Source organism: Odontomachus brunneus, unplaced genomic scaffold (assembly GCF_010583005.1).
Source record: "Odontomachus brunneus isolate Ranch 3 - 2012 unplaced genomic scaffold, Obru_v1 Obru_scaffold_077, whole genome shotgun sequence".
Classification (NCBI taxonomy): domain Eukaryota; kingdom Metazoa; phylum Arthropoda; class Insecta; order Hymenoptera; family Formicidae; genus Odontomachus; species Odontomachus brunneus.
In genome coordinates, this window is record NW_022639527.1 from 1,325,844 (window position 1) to 1,344,452 (window position 18,609).

At 40.0% G+C, this 18,609-nt stretch overlaps 3 protein-coding genes across 12 annotated transcripts; 2 read left to right on the forward strand and 1 right to left on the reverse strand.

Annotated features, from left to right (window-relative positions):
- Nucleotides 1-315: 315 nt before the first annotated feature.
- Nucleotides 316-4,687, forward strand: LOC116847400 (dehydrogenase/reductase SDR family member 7). 6 transcript variants are annotated; one of them, XM_032822360.1, is made up of 8 exons: nucleotides 316-521; nucleotides 1,389-1,542; nucleotides 1,652-1,804; nucleotides 2,973-3,079; nucleotides 3,265-3,504; nucleotides 4,038-4,157; nucleotides 4,247-4,413; nucleotides 4,491-4,643. In XM_032822360.1, the coding sequence occupies exons 2-8, from the start codon at nucleotides 1,419-1,421 to the stop codon at nucleotides 4,552-4,554; spliced, it is 975 nt and encodes a 324-aa protein (XP_032678251.1). In that variant the 5' UTR covers nucleotides 316-521; nucleotides 1,389-1,418; the 3' UTR covers nucleotides 4,555-4,643. The 6 variants fall into 6 exon arrangements, with proteins under 6 accessions (XP_032678251.1, XP_032678248.1, XP_032678250.1 ...); XM_032822357.1 differs by lacking the exon at nucleotides 316-521 and adding an exon at nucleotides 594-801; XM_032822359.1 differs by lacking the exon at nucleotides 316-521 and adding an exon at nucleotides 790-936.
- Nucleotides 4,688-5,450: 763 nt separating this feature from the next.
- On the reverse strand, nucleotides 5,451-7,454 carry LOC116847414 (28S ribosomal protein S2, mitochondrial). The gene is made up of 3 exons (XM_032822391.1): nucleotides 7,102-7,454; nucleotides 6,940-7,017; nucleotides 5,451-6,645 (listed from the first exon to the last, which is right to left on the reverse strand). Exons 1-3 carry the CDS (start codon nucleotides 7,136-7,138, stop codon nucleotides 5,996-5,998), a joined length of 765 nt encoding a protein of 254 aa, XP_032678282.1. The 5' UTR covers nucleotides 7,139-7,454; the 3' UTR covers nucleotides 5,451-5,995.
- An 801-nt stretch (nucleotides 7,455-8,255) lies between these two features.
- Nucleotides 8,256-17,835, forward strand: LOC116847409 (eukaryotic translation initiation factor 4E-binding protein Mextli). 5 transcript variants are annotated; one of them, XM_032822383.1, is made up of 11 exons: nucleotides 8,256-8,420; nucleotides 9,615-9,730; nucleotides 10,055-10,195; nucleotides 10,503-10,672; nucleotides 10,757-10,952; nucleotides 11,243-11,314; nucleotides 12,280-12,340; nucleotides 12,458-12,749; nucleotides 13,046-13,304; nucleotides 13,543-13,664; nucleotides 15,729-17,835. In XM_032822383.1, exons 2-11 carry the CDS (start codon nucleotides 9,622-9,624, stop codon nucleotides 15,831-15,833), a joined length of 1,527 nt encoding a protein of 508 aa, XP_032678274.1. In that variant the 5' UTR covers nucleotides 8,256-8,420; nucleotides 9,615-9,621; the 3' UTR covers nucleotides 15,834-17,835. The 5 variants fall into 5 exon arrangements, with proteins under 5 accessions (XP_032678274.1, XP_032678278.1, XP_032678277.1 ...); XM_032822384.1 differs by lacking the exon at nucleotides 8,256-8,420 and adding an exon at nucleotides 8,823-9,251; XM_032822385.1 differs by lacking the exon at nucleotides 8,256-8,420 and adding an exon at nucleotides 9,275-9,529.
- Nucleotides 17,836-18,609: the final 774 nt, after the last annotated feature.

The window sequence follows — 18,609 nt, forward strand, 5'->3', positions numbered from 1 at the left end:
TTTGTAAGAACACGCATGTGTACATATAGACAATATTTTGGCATTGTTTATGCAAACAAATATTATCTACCTATCCCGTGCAATAAAAACGAGCGAGCGGAGCACGCAAGCGTGACTACCTATAGGGTATTCCATAATTCCCTACAAATGTTGCCGCCACTTTGAACGCACGTCTCAGTCGCGGGTCGATGTGGCCATCTGCGACACTCTGCGCAACGGCAGCTGCTGAACTTCGACTACCAATTCCATATTGGGACAGTCGGGAATCGCATATTAATGTCGCACATTTATCTCTTCCCCTACGCACTGGCTTATACCAGTTTTCGACAGCTAACGCGAAACGACAGAGAGCATGTTGAATGTTCCCGGCTAGTAGGAGGAACCGGTCCCCAATTTGCGCGTTAAATCGAACGAAAACGAGATCCACGATAGACGTGTAGCGTCGGGGACGGAACGCGACTTCCCTCGCCGCGTGCTTCTGCGGTAGATCCAGCTGAAAGTATTCTTTCCGAATATTTGAGGTAGCGTCCCTAACAGTACAGATATCCAGGGAACGTCCTGAGAACGTCTCAATATCCTCAGAATATCCCTGGAATGTTCTCAGAAGTTCTTGTGCTGTCTGGGGTGTGTTGTACGTCCAATGTAGAATATATCGTGTGTGCGCATGCGTGTGTGATGTAATATAAATATTTCGCCATATTCTTTCCATGACCTTTCGTGATTCCGGTGATCGTCAGACGGAATCAGTCGAACCGAGCAACCATATCGGAGAGTCTCTCGGTGGTCGTGAGTTTCCACACGGTTTGTACTCTGACAGCTAACGATGATTCACGCTATGTCGTGATTGGAGTTTGAATCTCTTGTTTAGTCAGTACTTCGTCGAGAACACTCGGCGAACATTCGGGACTGATGGAATTTCAAGGAAACGCCACTGTTGTAGGGGATTTTGTAACGTAACATACGGACGCAGCAGAATCTAAATATTCTCGTCGTAAGAATTCGAATAACGTGAACAAAAATCACACAATACCGGCACGCGGAATGACAAACGTTTTCAAAATAAAAGTGTTCCTTTTTTCTATCTTCGTAAGCAGAAAGTGATAAATAAAGATAGCAGATAATTTGACTGAAAGTGGCATGAACCTTTTTGCGTTATTATTGAAAAAAATAAGGATGAAAATCCAACGAGCTTTTGCAAACTCAGTGCATTCGAAACTATATGTGTTGTGACAAGTGCAAATCACGACATATTTAAAGTTTATATCGAGATATGAGATATCTCGAGATATCGAGATAAAAAATTGAGGCGTGTTTAAAAATGATGTAGATTCTTCATAAATCACGTAGATTCGCTTGTTTTTCTCTACTTTTTCCTCTTTTGTTCGCAGACATAATTTAGAATTGCTGTGCGACTAAATATGGACGTGCTTTCGCTTATCGGTCTGTTGATTCTACTCTATTATTTCGTCTACGTTTTCTGTGCCTTTGTTTTGGATTCCGATCTAGCGCTCGCCATTAAGGAGAAGTTCGGCGAGCCCATTTGTGAGTATCGTATTTTTGTACCGGTGTGCGAAAGACAGCGGAGAAGTAATTCTTCTTCCGCTGTTTGAATGACAATGATTCGTTATTAATTTTGCTTTTGCTATCGCAGCCTCGTTAAAAGGCAAGAAAGTGTGGATCGTGGGCGCATCCAGCGGTATCGGCGAGGAGTTGGCATACGTGTTGGCTGAAACGGGCTGTAAATTAATCCTATCCGCCCGCAGAACTGCTGAATTAGAGCGCGTGAAGAAAAACTGCTTGGAGAGTAAGATAAGATGAAATACGATATAGAGATAAGATAATATAACAAAGATTCAGATGTGCCTGAAAATAATTCGACATATTATTTCGGCATTGTTAATGTCGCAAGTTTTCAATTCAGAATTTGTATTGAAATTTTGGCATTTTTGAGCAATAAAAAGTTGCATATACAGGGTGTCCGATAATTGATCGAGCAACCGCCGAGTACGGGTCAAAATAATCATAAAAGTTATATACTATTTTGAAATTTTCTCAATATTTATTCCGTAATTAATTAAAATGTATAGACGAATAAGCTCACGAAAAGTGATAGGACAGGCTCTGTATGTAAAAAAATGGCTTACCTCTTAGCAACGATAAGTAAATAGCTGATTTCGAGGTGGAATAACGTATACGTTACGCTTGTTACTCTGTCTCGAAATCAGCTGTTTACTTATCGTTGCTAAGCCATTTTTTTATACACAGAGCCTGTCCTACCGCTTCTCGTGAACTCATTCGTTTATACATTTTAGTTAATTACGGAATAAATATTGAGAAAATTTCAAAATGGTATGTATCTTTTATGATTATTTTGACCTGTTCTACCTGTACACGGCGGTTGCTCAATCAGTTACCGGACACCCTGTATAAAAAGTCCGATGATGGTATCTGATAAATCTGTAGACAAAAGTCAAATATCGAGACATCAAAATAATACCGATATCAAAATAATGTTAATTTTTAACTGAAAAATCTTATCTTATAAATATAAAATTATATCAAATATATACACATAAAATATTAAAAAATAAGTCGAACTCTCATTAAACTATTTATATACTAAAATCATGTAGATATTTAAGTCTACCGCGAGTGCTAAACCCGAAATCTCTCGCGTAAAGAAGTCAAGAAGGATACACTAATATCATATTTTATCTTCCTCGGTTTTAGTTTTTTCTTTTATAAAAGTATTTATAAAAGTAAATTTGGTCAGCAGCTAAATTTGCGCGATGTTTTTCTCTTGGTGAATTTTAGGATGTGTCCGACAGCCGAATGGCAAAATTTATCTTATGCTATTACTTGATAAAAAGGCAAATTCTCTTATCGGGATGCGCTGCGAAGCTAATTATAAAAACTTGTCAAACTCGCTCGTGTTCTCGTTATCACTAAACGTGAACATTTTTGTTTTTCAGTAAACAATAATTTGCATGACGACGACGTGGAAGCATATCCGTTGGATCTACTTAATTTTGACTTTCATAAGGAAGCGTTCCAACACGTAATCAACAAATTCGGTGAGGTACGCGCTTTTATATCTTATTCGAATGGTGACTTTTAAAAATATAGATAAATTGGAATATTGATAATTTAATAGATAACTTGGAAAAATTATGGATGATTATTAACGATGAACACTAAAGATGAACGATTAACGGTTGAACTCTGAAACGTGAACTCATTCTACACATTGGACGCATGTTTCAGTTGGATATACTGGTAAATAATGCTGGTCGCAGTCAAAGAGCGCAATGGGAGAACATCAAACTTGAAGTCGACAAAGACATGTTCAACTTGGACGTGTTTTCCATCCTATCATTGAGTAGATTGGCAGTTAAACATTTTCTGCAAACGGGAAAAGGTCACATCGTCGTCACCTCTAGTATCGCGGGGATACAAGCGATACCATCGTCGGCGTCTTATTGCGGCGCCAAGCATGCCTTACATGTAAATACTCCTATAAGTCTTATAAGTAAATATTTCTATAAGCACACTTTGCAATCTCGTGATAAACTTTCGTGATAAAATTTCCCGTTATAAAATATTATCATTATTATTCGCGTTAATTCAGTTACGTTCTCAATTATGCAATCCCCCCCAGAAAAGTAAGTCTAAAAATTTATCGAAGTCTTATGGATTAACATTTATGAGCCTATATACGAACGCAATAGTGCAATAAAACAAGAAAAACTTTGTTCTATTGTCACTATTGATAGTCAATACAGTGATATATGTTTTTCAACATTGACCGTTGTACTTCTGCGACGAGGATCCCGAAATGAACTTTTTCTTATGTTATTCTTATAAGTAACATGGCTGAGAATTATTTATTCCGATGACTTAACATTTCAGACTGCCAGATATGATTTGTTAAACAATGAACACTTATGAACTTTAATTTTCTACTTGATCCAAACATTTTTTCTTTGCTCAAAAACTGCGTACATATGCATTGGCATTGTAATATTACTTATCTGCAGGGCTATTTTAACGCATTGCTAACAGAGCACAGCGATAAGAATATCAAGGTCACCATAGCTTGCCCGGGTCCAGTGCAGACCAATTTTCTAGCCGAATGTTTCACGGACACGCCCGGCCAAGTATGTACCGTAAATTGCGCATACGCGACGATCGTTTAGCCGATATTTAATTAAACAATAAAATTGATTGGATGTCATGAAATTTTCAGAAATATGGCGTGGAGACGGCGGTAGATCGCAGTAAGATAAGCGCGAGACGTTGTGCGGTGTTGATGAGCGTCGCGATCGCGAATAAAATGAAGGAAGTGTGGATCGCCAACACACCTACGATGCGATTATTGTACGGATTCTACTGCTTCCCAAATGTTATGCGATGGTACGTGACATTTCGCCATATTCATGTGTCGCTGTCATTGTCGAATACTAATTAAGTTTGACATTCGCCTCACGTAGGTTGATGACAAACATCGGTCCGAAATACCTGATGAAGGTACGAGAAGGCCGCAAGATTGAGTGATAACGGCACCACGAAAGAGAATAACAAGAAGTGATCATATATTGCGATAATTACTTTTTTACTACATATAATAAAATCACTCAACAATGTACGTCAAATGTCATGTGTCTCAATATATTTTTCATTATTATTACGAAAGCGTAATTTATGCAGTGATCCCCATCAAACACAGATCAGTGTGTAAGTACGGCTCATTGGTAGTTCCCTCGATGTTTTCCGACTTTATACATTTAAGATACTGTGTAAGTAAACTTAATTAAAAGACCAATATATAAGCTTCTTAGAAGCTGAATAATCGACTATATTTGAAACTTTAAGGGAACTGGAAGGTTAAATTGCCTGAAAGTGCTTGTTTTTTCACAGTTTTTTATGACAAACTGAATGAATATGCGAAAGTGTTACCTTGACGTATTTATACAACATATAAAAAGAGAAGAAAAATATAATTTTGATGATCAAATACTCAATATAAGTATGGTACATGCAGTTAAAATATATTTTGGTTTTTTTTTTCAAGGTCGTCATTTTGCAATATCTTGAGTAATATCTTGACTCTCGTTGGTTCAATTAAGCTGAATTTTAGGTAGAAAATTTCCGTAAGTTTGTCATTATCGGGTGAACTACTGACAAACTCGTGAAAATATTTAATTTTGAAATATTAATTTTTTTACTATAAAAGAACTGAAAATTTTAATAATATTCCATTAAGATATTTGCGATCTTGTTAACTTTTACTCAATTTCTATTATAGTGGTTCACCCGATAACGACAAGCTTACAGAAATTTTCTACTTAAAATTCAGCTTAATTGAGTCACCGAGAATCAAGATATTACTGCAAAATGACGACTGAAAAGAAAAACGAAATACATTTTAACTACACCATACACTTATATTGAGTATTTAATCATTAAATTATATTTTTCTTCTCTTTATATGTTGTACAAATACACGTCAAAATATTACTTTCGCATATTCATTCAGTTTGTCATAAAAAATCATGAAAAAATAAGCACGATTTTCAGGTAATCTGATCCTTCAGTCCTCTTAATCTTGGTAACACAATACATATGATCTTCACAAAGATCAAGAGAAATGTACATTTAAGTAAATTAAATTGAATTCATTTCATAAATTCAAATTTACAAGAAATTTTTTTAATTTATTTTATTTACATTCCATTTAATTGACAACAAATTTAAATTTAATTGAAAATTATAGAGTTTGTGTATGTGTGTGGCTTCCAAGAGCCTTGTATGACGTCTGATGCACAAAGATATCTTTTCACTCAACATGTGTCATATACATAATGCAAAACGAATGAAGTATTGTCATTCATTAGCATCTTATTCAGTCTCGTTTTCGAGTTAGAGAAAGAAGAGATATATTTTGGCCAATTACTCTATACACGATATTCATTTAGCTGGATTGATTACACTAGATCTACGTGGAGCTCGCGAGTTTCGTGAGCTGCTCTCTCGCCTTCTTACCTCTGAGAATAGCCTTTTTGAACAGCGAGCAATAGAGTTCTAGGGAGCACAGGGAGTCGTCGTTTCCAGGAATGGGATACGTTATGAGGTTTGGATTGCAATTCGTATCGACTATACCCACGGAGGGTATACACATCTTCGCCGCATTCATTATCCCCATGTGTTCAGTCATGATATCGAGGGTGTTGATGAAGATACACAGATCGGGCAGCCTTGTTACAGTTTTGAACTGATTTGTAGAATTCGTGAATATGCCCTTCCTCCAGAATCTCGTGTGCGAGAACTCTTTGCACTCTCTGGCTGTCTTGTCCACTAGATGGGTGATTTGAGGATTCTTCGAGACGAACAAGATTATACCGCCTCTGAATGCGATGTGGGCAGTGAAGTTCAATGCTTGTCGCAGCAGTTCAGCGGTCTGATCCAGGTCGATGATCAGATGTCCCATTCTGGAGCCAAATATGAACGTTTCCATGTGCTTGTTTATGGAGGTCTCCTTGTGACCGTAGTGCACCCTCGCGTTATATAGATCCTTCACAGTAAACAGATTATGCACTTGGAAGAAGTCTGGATGGGTCAAAGGATCCAGCGTAACCTCTGAGCTCTCTGAAATAGATGAACAAATAGATGACGATCAAATGACACCAAACTATAAAGACCATCAGCCTATAGAATGGACCGTGTAATGCAAATCAAAAGTAAGTCTCAGTATGGGACAAGGCCAGCACAAGTCCACGGCCAATATCTTTTTTTAGTCTGTATCAATCAGATTCATAGATAGAGACAGAGGTAGTTCACTTGCTATCTCATTCACTCTCTGGACCCTTTTTCATATACGAACAAAGTAAGAGATAGCGCAGTCCATACTATAGGTCGATGATAAGGACAGTCCTTACATACCCTCCACATTTGGCTGCGACTGAGTCGTGAACTGTCGAGGACAGGTGTTACGTACAGGTCGTAAGCACTCCTTCAAAACTGCAAACAGCGAAACACGCGGATATAGTACATACATAATATATGCTAAAAACTTCAATGATTAAAACAAAATGAGACTATTACAGTTCGATGGGAGAATTCGCCTAGCAAATATTGACATTCTGCTCTGTGTGTCTGCGTCTTTCTTCAATGAAATTCAATGAAACTCCCAGAGAAATGTAAAGAATAACCAGGATCAACAGTAGTTAGATTAGGTTAGAATTAAATCACACACGATCCGTCCTCTTTAGATGAACTGTCTACACTAGTGCAAGAAACTCTTCGCAGGTTTTCGTAAAGGTCATTTTACAATTGCGTGGTCGTAAACGTAAGAATCAACCAATTAGAGTGTTTCATTTACTGTAATTGCTTTTTATTTATTTTATTTATATTTTTATAATACTGCACTTTTGTAATTATCACCTACACTGATTTTATACCTTTTTACCGACAAATTTATCGACAGTAGGATATTAAAATAGCGAAATTTCTACTAAATCTCGTAAGACCAACGGTCGGTAATATCATCTCGGCCGCATTCGGGGGACCATGGACGTGTAAGAATACATGGACGGAGCGAAAAGTGCGATTATAAACGAGGGGTTGTGAAGCCCAGAAGGCAAGAGGATTACATCGTCGTGGCCATATTAGTGCCGGAGTTTATATTTATTTTCAGTGTATAAAAACAGCGACCGTCGCCATTTTGGTACCGTAATTCCACTACAATACATACAATCATTTCCCTCATCCTTTGGGCTTCACCCCGGCGACAATTCACTCCGTCCATATATTCTTACGTCCATGGGGGAGACACTATTTAGCGCTATGAATGTGCTCTGTCCTTGTTTGTTCCTAAAAATTGAACAAGGACAGAGAACGCTCATAAGAGCCAACGCACAAGCACATTCGCAACATGTTACGTTACGTTAAGAACTGACAATACAATGACCATACCAGTACGTAAACTTAACTTAAACATAAATAAGTCAACGCACAAAGAAATCCGTGAACTTAACATGTTACGGATGTTCTTGTGCGGAGGCTCTAACGCTGAATAGCGTCTCCCCGAACGCAGCCCTCGTCGTCAGTAATGAAAGCAAAAATTGACTGCAATTATTTCAATTTACGTAGTTGTTATCGCTGTATGAATATCTTGTCGCAAAGAGCTCGAATATCTGTAAACATTTTTATGATATTCGAGCGAGTACCAAACGGTGAATCAATTCTCGCGCGCGTCTAGAGGGCGACAGTTCGCAGCGTTGGCAGCACTGACCGCCACGGATTTCGAGGTACTCGGATAGCTTCGCGGCGTATGTCGACGACACATCTTCACGATTTCAACCGGACGATCTGCGTGTCGTTGATCCGTTGCACGGCCGACGAAGCGGTGGACTTCGCGAGAGGTACGTTCGCGCCGAGCCCGCGCGCGCTACCCGACGTCGCGGGGAAGAGAGGGGCTCGACGTGCTTCGCGACACGCGCCGTCACCTCGCAATACCGCGGCGCGATTTAGCCGCACGGATATTTCCATATCTGGAATTCCGCGAAAGAGCCGCTGCGAAAGTTCCGTCCGCCCGCGCCTCTGCGACCCGCGTCGCGGTTATTTGCGATTGTTTACGCGCTCTCGCACGCACACATACGCGCACGTACACACGTCAGAAATAATTTCTCCGCTGTTATTAGTGTGTTGTCCTCCCCCTCCCATCCCCTTTTCTCGCCTTCCTCATCTTTCTCCCTCTCTCTCTCGTCGTTCCCCTTCCGCCCGCGCACTCGACGTCACCCCTTTCTCTCGCGCCTCTCTATTGTCTTTATTCGACTCGTCGCTTCCTACTCGCGGACGCGACACGAAACACGTCTGTTTATCAAGTGAACAAATATTTGCGCACGCGGTAATCCTCGTCGTGTGAGTCAATCCGTGCATTTCGCGACGTTTACCTTATAAATAGCTGTCTCTCACGCGTTATTCGCCCGTTTTTTCCGCGTCCGCATGCATCTCTCACTCGCTCCAATTACGCAGTTCTCCCCTTTCTTTCGACCGCTCTCCCGCAGTGACGGAATCGCCGGATGCTAAAACGGAGTTACGAGGCTTTGGGATCCCGAGGATCCTCATTGGGGATCAGAATAGAGGGACTTTTCGTCTCTCGCACAGCGAGGCTAAATTCGACAGCGAGCAGGGCAAAAAATTCGAAGGTCCCGCCACTGTTCCTTCGCGCTGTCTTCGTCTAACTTAGTGGCGTATGTCTTATATTATCTCTTTCTCGGCATTCGTGTGACAGCTGCATAAATTATTTTTATCGTTGTGATGACTTGGGCAAAATAATTCGCCGTCACTTCGCGAGTGAAAACGCCAATTTGGAGCGGAACGAGTGACGTCGCGGCTGTTTTCTCTGTCTTTCTCTCTTTCCTGCTGCTTTGACAAAACGTCACACGATAGAAATGAGTTCATCGAGAAGCAGTGATGTAGCTTGGAATCTTGGCCGCTGGGGAGTGCAAACATTTGCTGCGCTCTAATTGTTACGTGTGTCAATATCGCGGAGATATTCGAGTCGTGGGAAGTGTAATTGGCATTACATCGAGCGCGACATTTTATTGTTGTAGGATTACAATGGCTACCGCACAACTGAACAGAGCCAGAACTGTGAAGAAACTCGAAAAACCACGGCCGCTTAAACTAAACCAGCGTAACTCGACCGTCGATGGGCGGATCACGACTGGTAATTTTTTTCATTATTTATATTTCATTGTGAGTAAAATTTATAGTGGCAAGTTTTATGTAAAGATATCAAAAGGCCTGTTCTCTTTCAAACTACTTTCTGGACGATAAGTTAAAATAAAGCAAATATATTTTGTTTCAGTCTAATTTATTGTATCAATATGTTGCTGGTTCAGAAAGTTCTTCAAACAAAACAAAACAACAGACAAAAGAACTTCTGACTCTTTCGCACAAATATATAAGTTTTTTCTTCTTATGCGTATCAGTTTGTTCCTTCTCAAGTTCAAAGATAATTGAATTCCTTGTTCTTTTTGTATTTTTTTAGTAGAGGATATAGTATCCTTAATCGACAATGTTGCAATGCAACTGAATAATGGCTTCCATGACCGAACGCTGCAAATGAATATAATCTCCATGTGTAGTCATCTGAAACTCTATGCCAACCAATTAGAACCTATTTACAAAGGTATGCTATCTTTTGTTGATTTTTTTATTCTGGTAATTACAATATATAATGAATAATTATAAGAATTATTTATAATTAAATTAAATAATTATAATGAATAATTATAAGATGTTTGTAATATAAATGCAATACTTGTGCAATAAAATAGAAATAGAAATTAAAGAAATAGAAACTAAAATAGAAATTTTAGTGCAAGTGTAACTACGCAACAAATCAAGGATTTTCAACTTTCCACATAAAAATTTCACCAACATTGACAGTAATCATTTTGTTTTTTTTTTTGTTTTTTTTTTTATTTTCATTTTAGGTCAGCTGGACAAAGCTTTTGTGGCGATCAGGAATGGAAGTCAAAACGATAAATTAAATCTGACGACCAGGGCTCATATGCTGGAACTAATAGAGCTGCGAGCGAAACAATGGCGTCACACCGATTCGATGGACGTGTACTATATGCAAAAATTTTCGCATCTGGACAATGTATGTAAAATAAATTGCCGACGTACCCTCTGCATTCCGTCGGTTTTCCGAGACGCTCACGAGCGATGTGCTTTTCACTAACAGACCGAGACGGTACCCGACACGCCCACGAATTCCCTGTCGTCACCGTTATTGGCAATGACCTCGCCCACCTCAGCACCGATCCTGGGGCCCGGCGAAGTGATCAAGAATAGCGGGAAATTCGCGAAGCCCACGCGCATACCGGGGAAGAACTATTGCAAAGACGAAGTCGTTATTCGCAATAGCGACTCGGGAAAAGGTAATTTAAATTAATCGCTGCTAAATCGCGCCCTCGTCAAAATTTTATTGTACAAAACTGTGTATACGTTATCATTACACGCGACGACCAATCTCCCGACTATCTTTTCATTTGCGAACGATTTGCAAATTATTTATGGTCGAAGTTATCGTGTCGATTAGAATAAGGGCCTAAATCTCATTTACTAACGCACGATTGCGTTAATTGAATCGGCAGTTATACACTCTTTTTCATGACTTCGACGATTGTCCGTTGTTTTCGCTGTTAAAATGATTTGCACGAAAATACAGTGATGGGAATAAAAGGGCGGCGGGTTCACATGATAGAGGAGCTCAGCCAGACGATCATCTCCTTCCAGCGAGGTAAAGCAAAATGATCCGCCAATGGCTTGTCTCAGCATTGTGTGCTCATGCATCGCAAGAACGATATTAATATTCCGACCGGAGAACAGAGTACCCAGCGTTGCTCCAAAGATACCTCTCTAATACCTCGCTTACGTCGCTCGAGGAGCATCTACAATTCAAGGCATAATCAAAAAGCACAGAATCCTCGGATAGATTCATACGTCGAGTATTATTCCAGCAAAGCAAATCACACATGCGAGCGCACATGTTTCGTAATCAAATGTCATAGCCACTTTCTTTGCGTTTTGCCACTTTTAACTTGCATGACGATACTGTCTACGATCTAACCGGCGTGATTGAATCGCCCCTGAGAGTTTGGCCTTAGTGTTTCTCCGGCCGTGACAAATCCACTCCTAATCGAGAAGTGCGAAGCACGTTGGCTTTCTTTCGATGGGACTAAGAGATCGTGTCGCGTGATCTCGTGCGATTGTACGGTTGTTTTTTACGATCTGTATGGGAATGTGTATCTCTTCGATAGCCCGACGAGCCCAGCGTGAGCGTGTGAGTGCTGTGCGTTGCAATTTGCAGCTTTGTGTATATAAGAGCCGGGAATAAGATTGAATATATCGTTTAGATTACATTTTGTGACACGCAACAGGTCGATCGATCGCACTCCCCGTGAAATGGAAGGTTGGCAATCTGATTAATACTTTGATGCATTTTTGTTCACCATATAACACACGCAGAGCCGAGGCATTTTCTTGAGTGTTACGAGAATCTATAAAGACGTATCTCTTGTTACTTATCTTGCTTGGTGATGTCTCTTACACGTAACAACACTCAATATCACACGTGTATCTTTTAACACATTAACCGTACCATTAGACTTGTGTGAAGGGACTTAACGATGACTGTCACGCGATCTTACGATTGCCGTATGTAGTGAGAAAGACCATCACTGATATAGTATATCTACTTTGTAGTAAACCCTGGAGCTAAAGAACGACTTGTCCAAATCACGGGAACGTCCGAGGACAAGATACAGTACGTTTCAATAGATTTATTTCCTCGTAGATTTATTCGTACATCATATTAACGTCAATTGCTCCAGACGCCTGTCTAATACATATATCTTCTTCTCTGTTTGCTTTCCTATGTCAGTTACGCGAAGGACTTAATCAAAGATACGATACAACGAAATGCATCGCCAGTGAGACTGGAGCAGAGCGGCGGCGAGAAGGGAGCCATGGGTGGTTCTAGTTCCTCGCTGAACAGCAGCGCGTCCGACGAAAGCAACAGGCTGCAGCACAACCAACAGCAGAATTCTCGTCTGCGTTCATCTCTCCTCCACAGCTTCTCCACCAACGACGCCAGTATAGGCGAATACAAGTACACGGTTACCGTCGGTAACCAGTCTCTCAAAATTACTGGCTGCAATCTCGACCTCGTCAGGGTAATGGGTTCTTTATATATAATCTATATCACAAATTTGCTTTCATGTATCTTTAACACGCTGCTCTTGTTTAAATCCTATCAAATCTGTAATGACAAGGTAAATTTCTTTCGATTAGTTTTATTTTTTTACATTCTACTTATTTTATAATTTACTACATTTATTTATTAGTAATTACTTTAATTAAGAATAAGTATATATGTAGTATTCGGTGGTCTCTCTGCTTATGCTTTATTTATTTTTTTACATATAATTTTCACGCAACTATATATGTAATGGTTTAATATATTTTACAGACGGCGAAACTGGTGTTGGACGAACATTTTCTTGGCGAATGTGACAATTTTACCAGCGGTATAGAGTACTTCAATTACGAGGACGAGCCTAACTTTGCCGTAACTTCCTCTACTCCCAATGTTCACCGTACGCCGTTGGCGACGGTCAACGTGAACGCATTAGGCCGAGAATTGAGTGTGGATAGTACCGCGACTTCGGAGAGCGAAGAAACGTACAAGCCTCGTCCGATCTCCGAGGAGCTGTGTTCGACTCAACAAGGTAGACAAAGAAACTCGGATTATATTGCATTTAATCCCTTGAAGATCAGTCGGGGTGGATTGTACTTTAGCGTTTCTGTTGATATCTGAAATAACGATCAAATTGCGCGAAGTAATTTTGATTCGCGTCTTTATTATCTCGAGAACTCGGTATCTTACTCAAAAATAATTTTCCAAGTGTATTATATCTGTTTTCCCTCTGATCACGTTCAGTTACTGGAATAATTTGTGTATCGCAGTTCCAGAAGCAAGAGAACTTACGTACGAGTTTTTGTTGCTGTGCGCCACGGGCCCCTACGCGAAACGGCCCCCCGCGGATTGGGCGCGCATACAAAAGGAATGTCCCAATATAGTTCGTAAGGTACCGCTATGCGACAGGAACGCTAATCACATATCGTGCAACACCTTCCGTGTTAATCTTCCCTGCAACGCCGTGATTTAATACTCTCTTTTTCTTTCTTTCTCTGTGACACTCACGTATCAATAACGCAATAATAATACTCACTGTAAAACGTTCCGCGCGTTGGTTACAGTGATGAACGGATGGTGGTGATAAGAATGTGATTACTGTCATGGTGTTTCTTAACCGCACGTTTAGACGCTAGGGCGAAGGCGAGATCCGTTTCGTTTCTGATCGCAGAATCCTACTAATACTAAAAACAAACCCATCCTTTAGGTATAGTATTCTCGTATAGAGAATTCATACATATACAGAAAGAGGTGGGGGAGAAGAAGCAAATTCGAGAAGTAGTTCTGTCTCTTCGCTTGTCGTATTGATTGACAGCTCACACAATTTTCGTCGAATATTGCGTTATCAGCTATTACAATTAATTATTAATTAATTAATTAACGTAATCGCTTTCTTTCAACTTTTCTACTTCAATTATGTGACTAATAATTGTCATAAAAAACGCGTAATCTGGTCTTTACGTATTTATTTGTCGTTATCATTTTTTAGATAATTATGCGATACTGATATAAATCTAACAAGATTCATTGGCAGATTAACAATAACAGATCAGTTTGATTTCCACTTTAATGGGATTCTTCATATGTTCTGTTGACAGGACATGAACTTAATTATGCTAAACGGTTGAGCATATTGTTAACATTTTGCTTACTGCCCGCGCGTGCGTGTGTGCGTGTAAGAGTTTCTTTTTAAAATATCAAATGAATCTTTGAACTCGAAGAGAGACACAGCTACAGCTCGAGGCCTTGAAAATATTAGTAGTTCTCAGTATTCCCAATTCTGCTCGAGAGCAGATTTTACGGTGATTAGAACGCATGAATCTCGATATTATTTCGCGTTTCGTACTAACGGAGTTTTAGAAGATTACGAACTTGTAACTAGAAATCTTTTGCAACGGTAGAAATAATGATTTTGTAAGAATTCTCAACTCAAGACCAAAGATTGTAAGCGAGTCTCGTGTAAACGTGAATATAAGTATTCTTCATAGTATTCTTTCTTTTTCTATTTTTGTTTCTTTTTTTTTTTTATTAATTTATACTTATTTCGTGCGTACACTTTAAGTATTATAAACGTGACTGATCGAACTTCATTTCATACGTGGATGCGACTTAAGGGAGAAATTTCGAATTTCTTTTCGCTCGATGGATACAAGCGAGATTGCAATTGGCTCGTTGTGCGAGTTACGCAATATTATTAGATAGTTGCTGTTTACATATTATATTTACTCTTTGTTACTCAGCGTTAAATGAACTATCGAGTCGACTGTCGTAAATCGACCAGACGAATCGTCGTTCCTCGAAAGTAGCTTTGCGTGCACGTTATGTTCCTATATTTTACAACTACAAGTTTTTAATGTTTTTTTCTATACTTATTATTTTGTTACATTATATTATTTGTTCATATTATTGTAAGAGAGTTTTACTTTACGTTACGTCTCTGTATATGTTTCTCTTTCCGAATAATTATGTTATTGCATTTAACGTTAAGGACGTTAAGAATGATTTGAAAAGAAGAAAGAACAAAAGATAAAATAAAAGAAAGGGGTGAAAACGGAACTCCACGTGGCTCCGTTAGGAGCTCCTATAGGAGGTTCTCCCTGCAGGAGATTAACGAGGACATAAGACTTAGTGTTGTGTATCAAATTCACATACACACTGTATTAATAATAAATCGTACTGCGAAATCCATCCGAGTCTGTTGCTCTCCGCTCGCTCGTTCGCCAAAAGAAGCAAACCAGGCTCGATGAATGTGTAGTGAAAAAACTTACTATTTATCGCCTGCATGCGCCCAAACGTGAGCAATATTTAACACACACGGCTTCCCAACACCGAAGCATGCTGCTTGTAACATAACGAGGCATAAGGTAAGGGACATTGTACATGCCGCTCTCTCAACGATTCGTGCGCCGTGGTTACTCGTCGGAAACTAATCGTTTTTCATTTTTCTCTGAAACAGGCACCGATTCGCTGGTTCGAACCGGAAGCGTATAAAGCCAAATTAGCAGCCGCTGGTCCCGTCGCGATATTGCCAATTGGCGAAGCGGAGACCGATCCCGAGTGAAGAGAGCCGAGATCCGAATTTTCGCCTCCTTCGAAGGATTTCCTCGCGAACGAATGTCCTTCTTCCCTCCCAGACCCAATGTTGGTTTTGTCGCCGACATTCATAGAGAAAAAAGAAAGAAGAAAAAGAAACGTGAAAAAGAATAACATTGTATCGTTCATGACGAGATTGTACGGCGCGTTTTCTTCTAAGGCGTGTTCCTCCGAGGAGACAAAAATTCTTATTTTGTCCGCGCTTAACAATACGGAAACGAGAGACGTAAAGATGCCGGAAGTGCGTAATATGTTAAATGATACTTCGTTAACATAACGCCTAAATGTAAAGATTCGATACGCGCTTTATGTAATTTACAATTGAAATACGCTAGTCATTAGAGTCTATCGATTGGAGGTCAATTTTCTTATGCGCTTGTCTTTATGCTTCTTTTCGTTCTCGACCGGATGCATCGTTGTGATTCGAACCGCGCCACAATACCAAATTCGCCGACGGAAAGACAACAAGTCATCGATATTGATCCTTGGTTAGAGAAAGAGGGAGATTGAATTTGTGGAAACCATACTGAAAGACAGCTATTAATTTTTTTTTCGTACGCATAGTTACTACTAGAGTTAGCAGCGTTAGAAAAAGAGAAAATCTTAAGATCGAGCGTTCGGTGGTTACGAAGCGAACCTTTTGTCGGTTTGTCTTTTGCAAAGCGTATCGTGCAGGAGAACGTGATGAATTTGCCGTTCATTCAATCGAATCGAGAGAACGCTAGATATTCTCGATCTTGAAAAAAAGATTAATCATGAAAGACTAATATATATATAATACTTTAGGAGAATAAATACACACGCATACACACCGAAAAACACGCGGTGGAACGCGTTGCGAGAACGGTTCCGCGTTTTTTTTTTTTTTTTGTAATACAATTACAAGTACGGGGCGATCCGCAAAGCGGTAACTTCAATTCTCGCGAGCATAACGAAACGAGAAATAACGAGCGGAGGAGAAAAAAAATCGAACCGTGATTTAGCATAGTCTAGTCTCTCTAAACCTATTTCAAAATAGGGAACTACCACTTTGGTATTTATTTACTCTGCTGTGACGCAATAACCAAAAAAGGAAAACCGAAAAAAAAGAACTGAGAGAAAATTTTCGAGAGTTTATATTTTATATACGGGGCTATATATAGAGACGCGAAAACGTTCGCGCGTGCAGCGCGCGACACACGGGAATTCGTCTCTCACGGAGTCGATGGTTGCACGATCGTTTTTGTTTCTTCTTCCTTCAAAAAAGTGGCAAATTAGCGTGCGTCGTACTTCGGAAAAATGGCCGAACCGACGAGAAGAAATTTGTACTTTCAAAATGCGTGCGAAGAATAAAAGTCTCCGAAAATGATCGCGCGACCGATTGACACTTCGGGCGATTCTATGCGATGTAAAATGACCCACCACACGCGAGGATCATCCCGGAACGACACCGCTGCTTTGCTGTCACTCGTGCAATTAGCGCGAGACATCGTTTCGCACTAATCACCAAACTACCGAGCGAGTTCGTTACGCGAACGGGATGATACCGCTTATTACAAGAAATCTCATTTCTTACGGCTTTAACGTCGCTCTCTGTCTCTCGTGACTCGGAAATCAAGGGGTCAGCTTTGAGGAAGCTCGTATTACCGTTCGTGTTCAATACTCCTGTTGAGGGAAGAACGCGTCAACATTGTTAAAACAATTGTTAAGACTTGAATCGACCGCTTGGTTTCCGATCAAAGGGACGAGCCGACGACCGCCCCGTGTGTCGCACGCAAATCTCACCGCATCGCGAATCTAGGACACTGCGTTTTCGTAAGTTTATACACAATTTAATATTTATTACGGATTTACATCACTATTCACTTCGATTAAATTATATAATTTATTTCTATATTGTTTCTCTAACTAACTGCGCAGTAATATGATGGTACTATTGTATTATTGTACTTTGTCGTTTATAACAATAAATCAACAAAGTCAGACGCGCACACAGGAGTGATTAGATCTTCCGTTTTCGCTGCTGCTATTGCTTCTTTCTTCTCCTTTTTCGTCTTCCACTGCTTTCTTAACGGCATAAAGGGAAGAGAGAGGAACATCCTGAGCCTTCCGTTGGATGTGTTAAAATAAAATCAAGCCACTGTGCGAGGATCCGGCACTAAGAATCTTTTATTATTCCAATAATATGTGTATCGAAGTGATAATCACTGAGAAACATACACGTGTGTAATCCTGCGTCTCGCTGTTGTGTGCGCGAGCACGGAATTGTACTAAATATCAATTGCACTCTCATTTGAGTTGTCGTTTGTAGTAAAAGTTAAAAACCTAAGGAGCTGTGCTCTGATTCCGCAAAGGCTCGCGCTCGATTGCGATTCTATCTGATCGCAATATTTTTCTTTCCTTCTTCGCTCTCTTCTCACATCATCACATGACACTTACATTGCTATTATACTCATATTGCGAGTGGCTGTGAACGGCTGTTCCACCTCTTTCCGCTCAAAGTCTAATTATCCCGTTCCTACCCTTTCGGGACACCGAGATTACCGCGATCCCCAAAACTGAAATTATCGATTCTTCTGCTTTCTTCCGCTTCCTGCGACCGTCGACGATGCAGAAACCACATTCTTGGATCTCCTCGTGGTAACAGCAGCGAGTAAAAAATTCGATTTCGTTTCGTCTCTTTGTACGTATTTCGCGAAGATCACATATATTTTGCTCACGAGAGTCGCGATCAATGCATAATATGCATCTCGATATTGAATGCG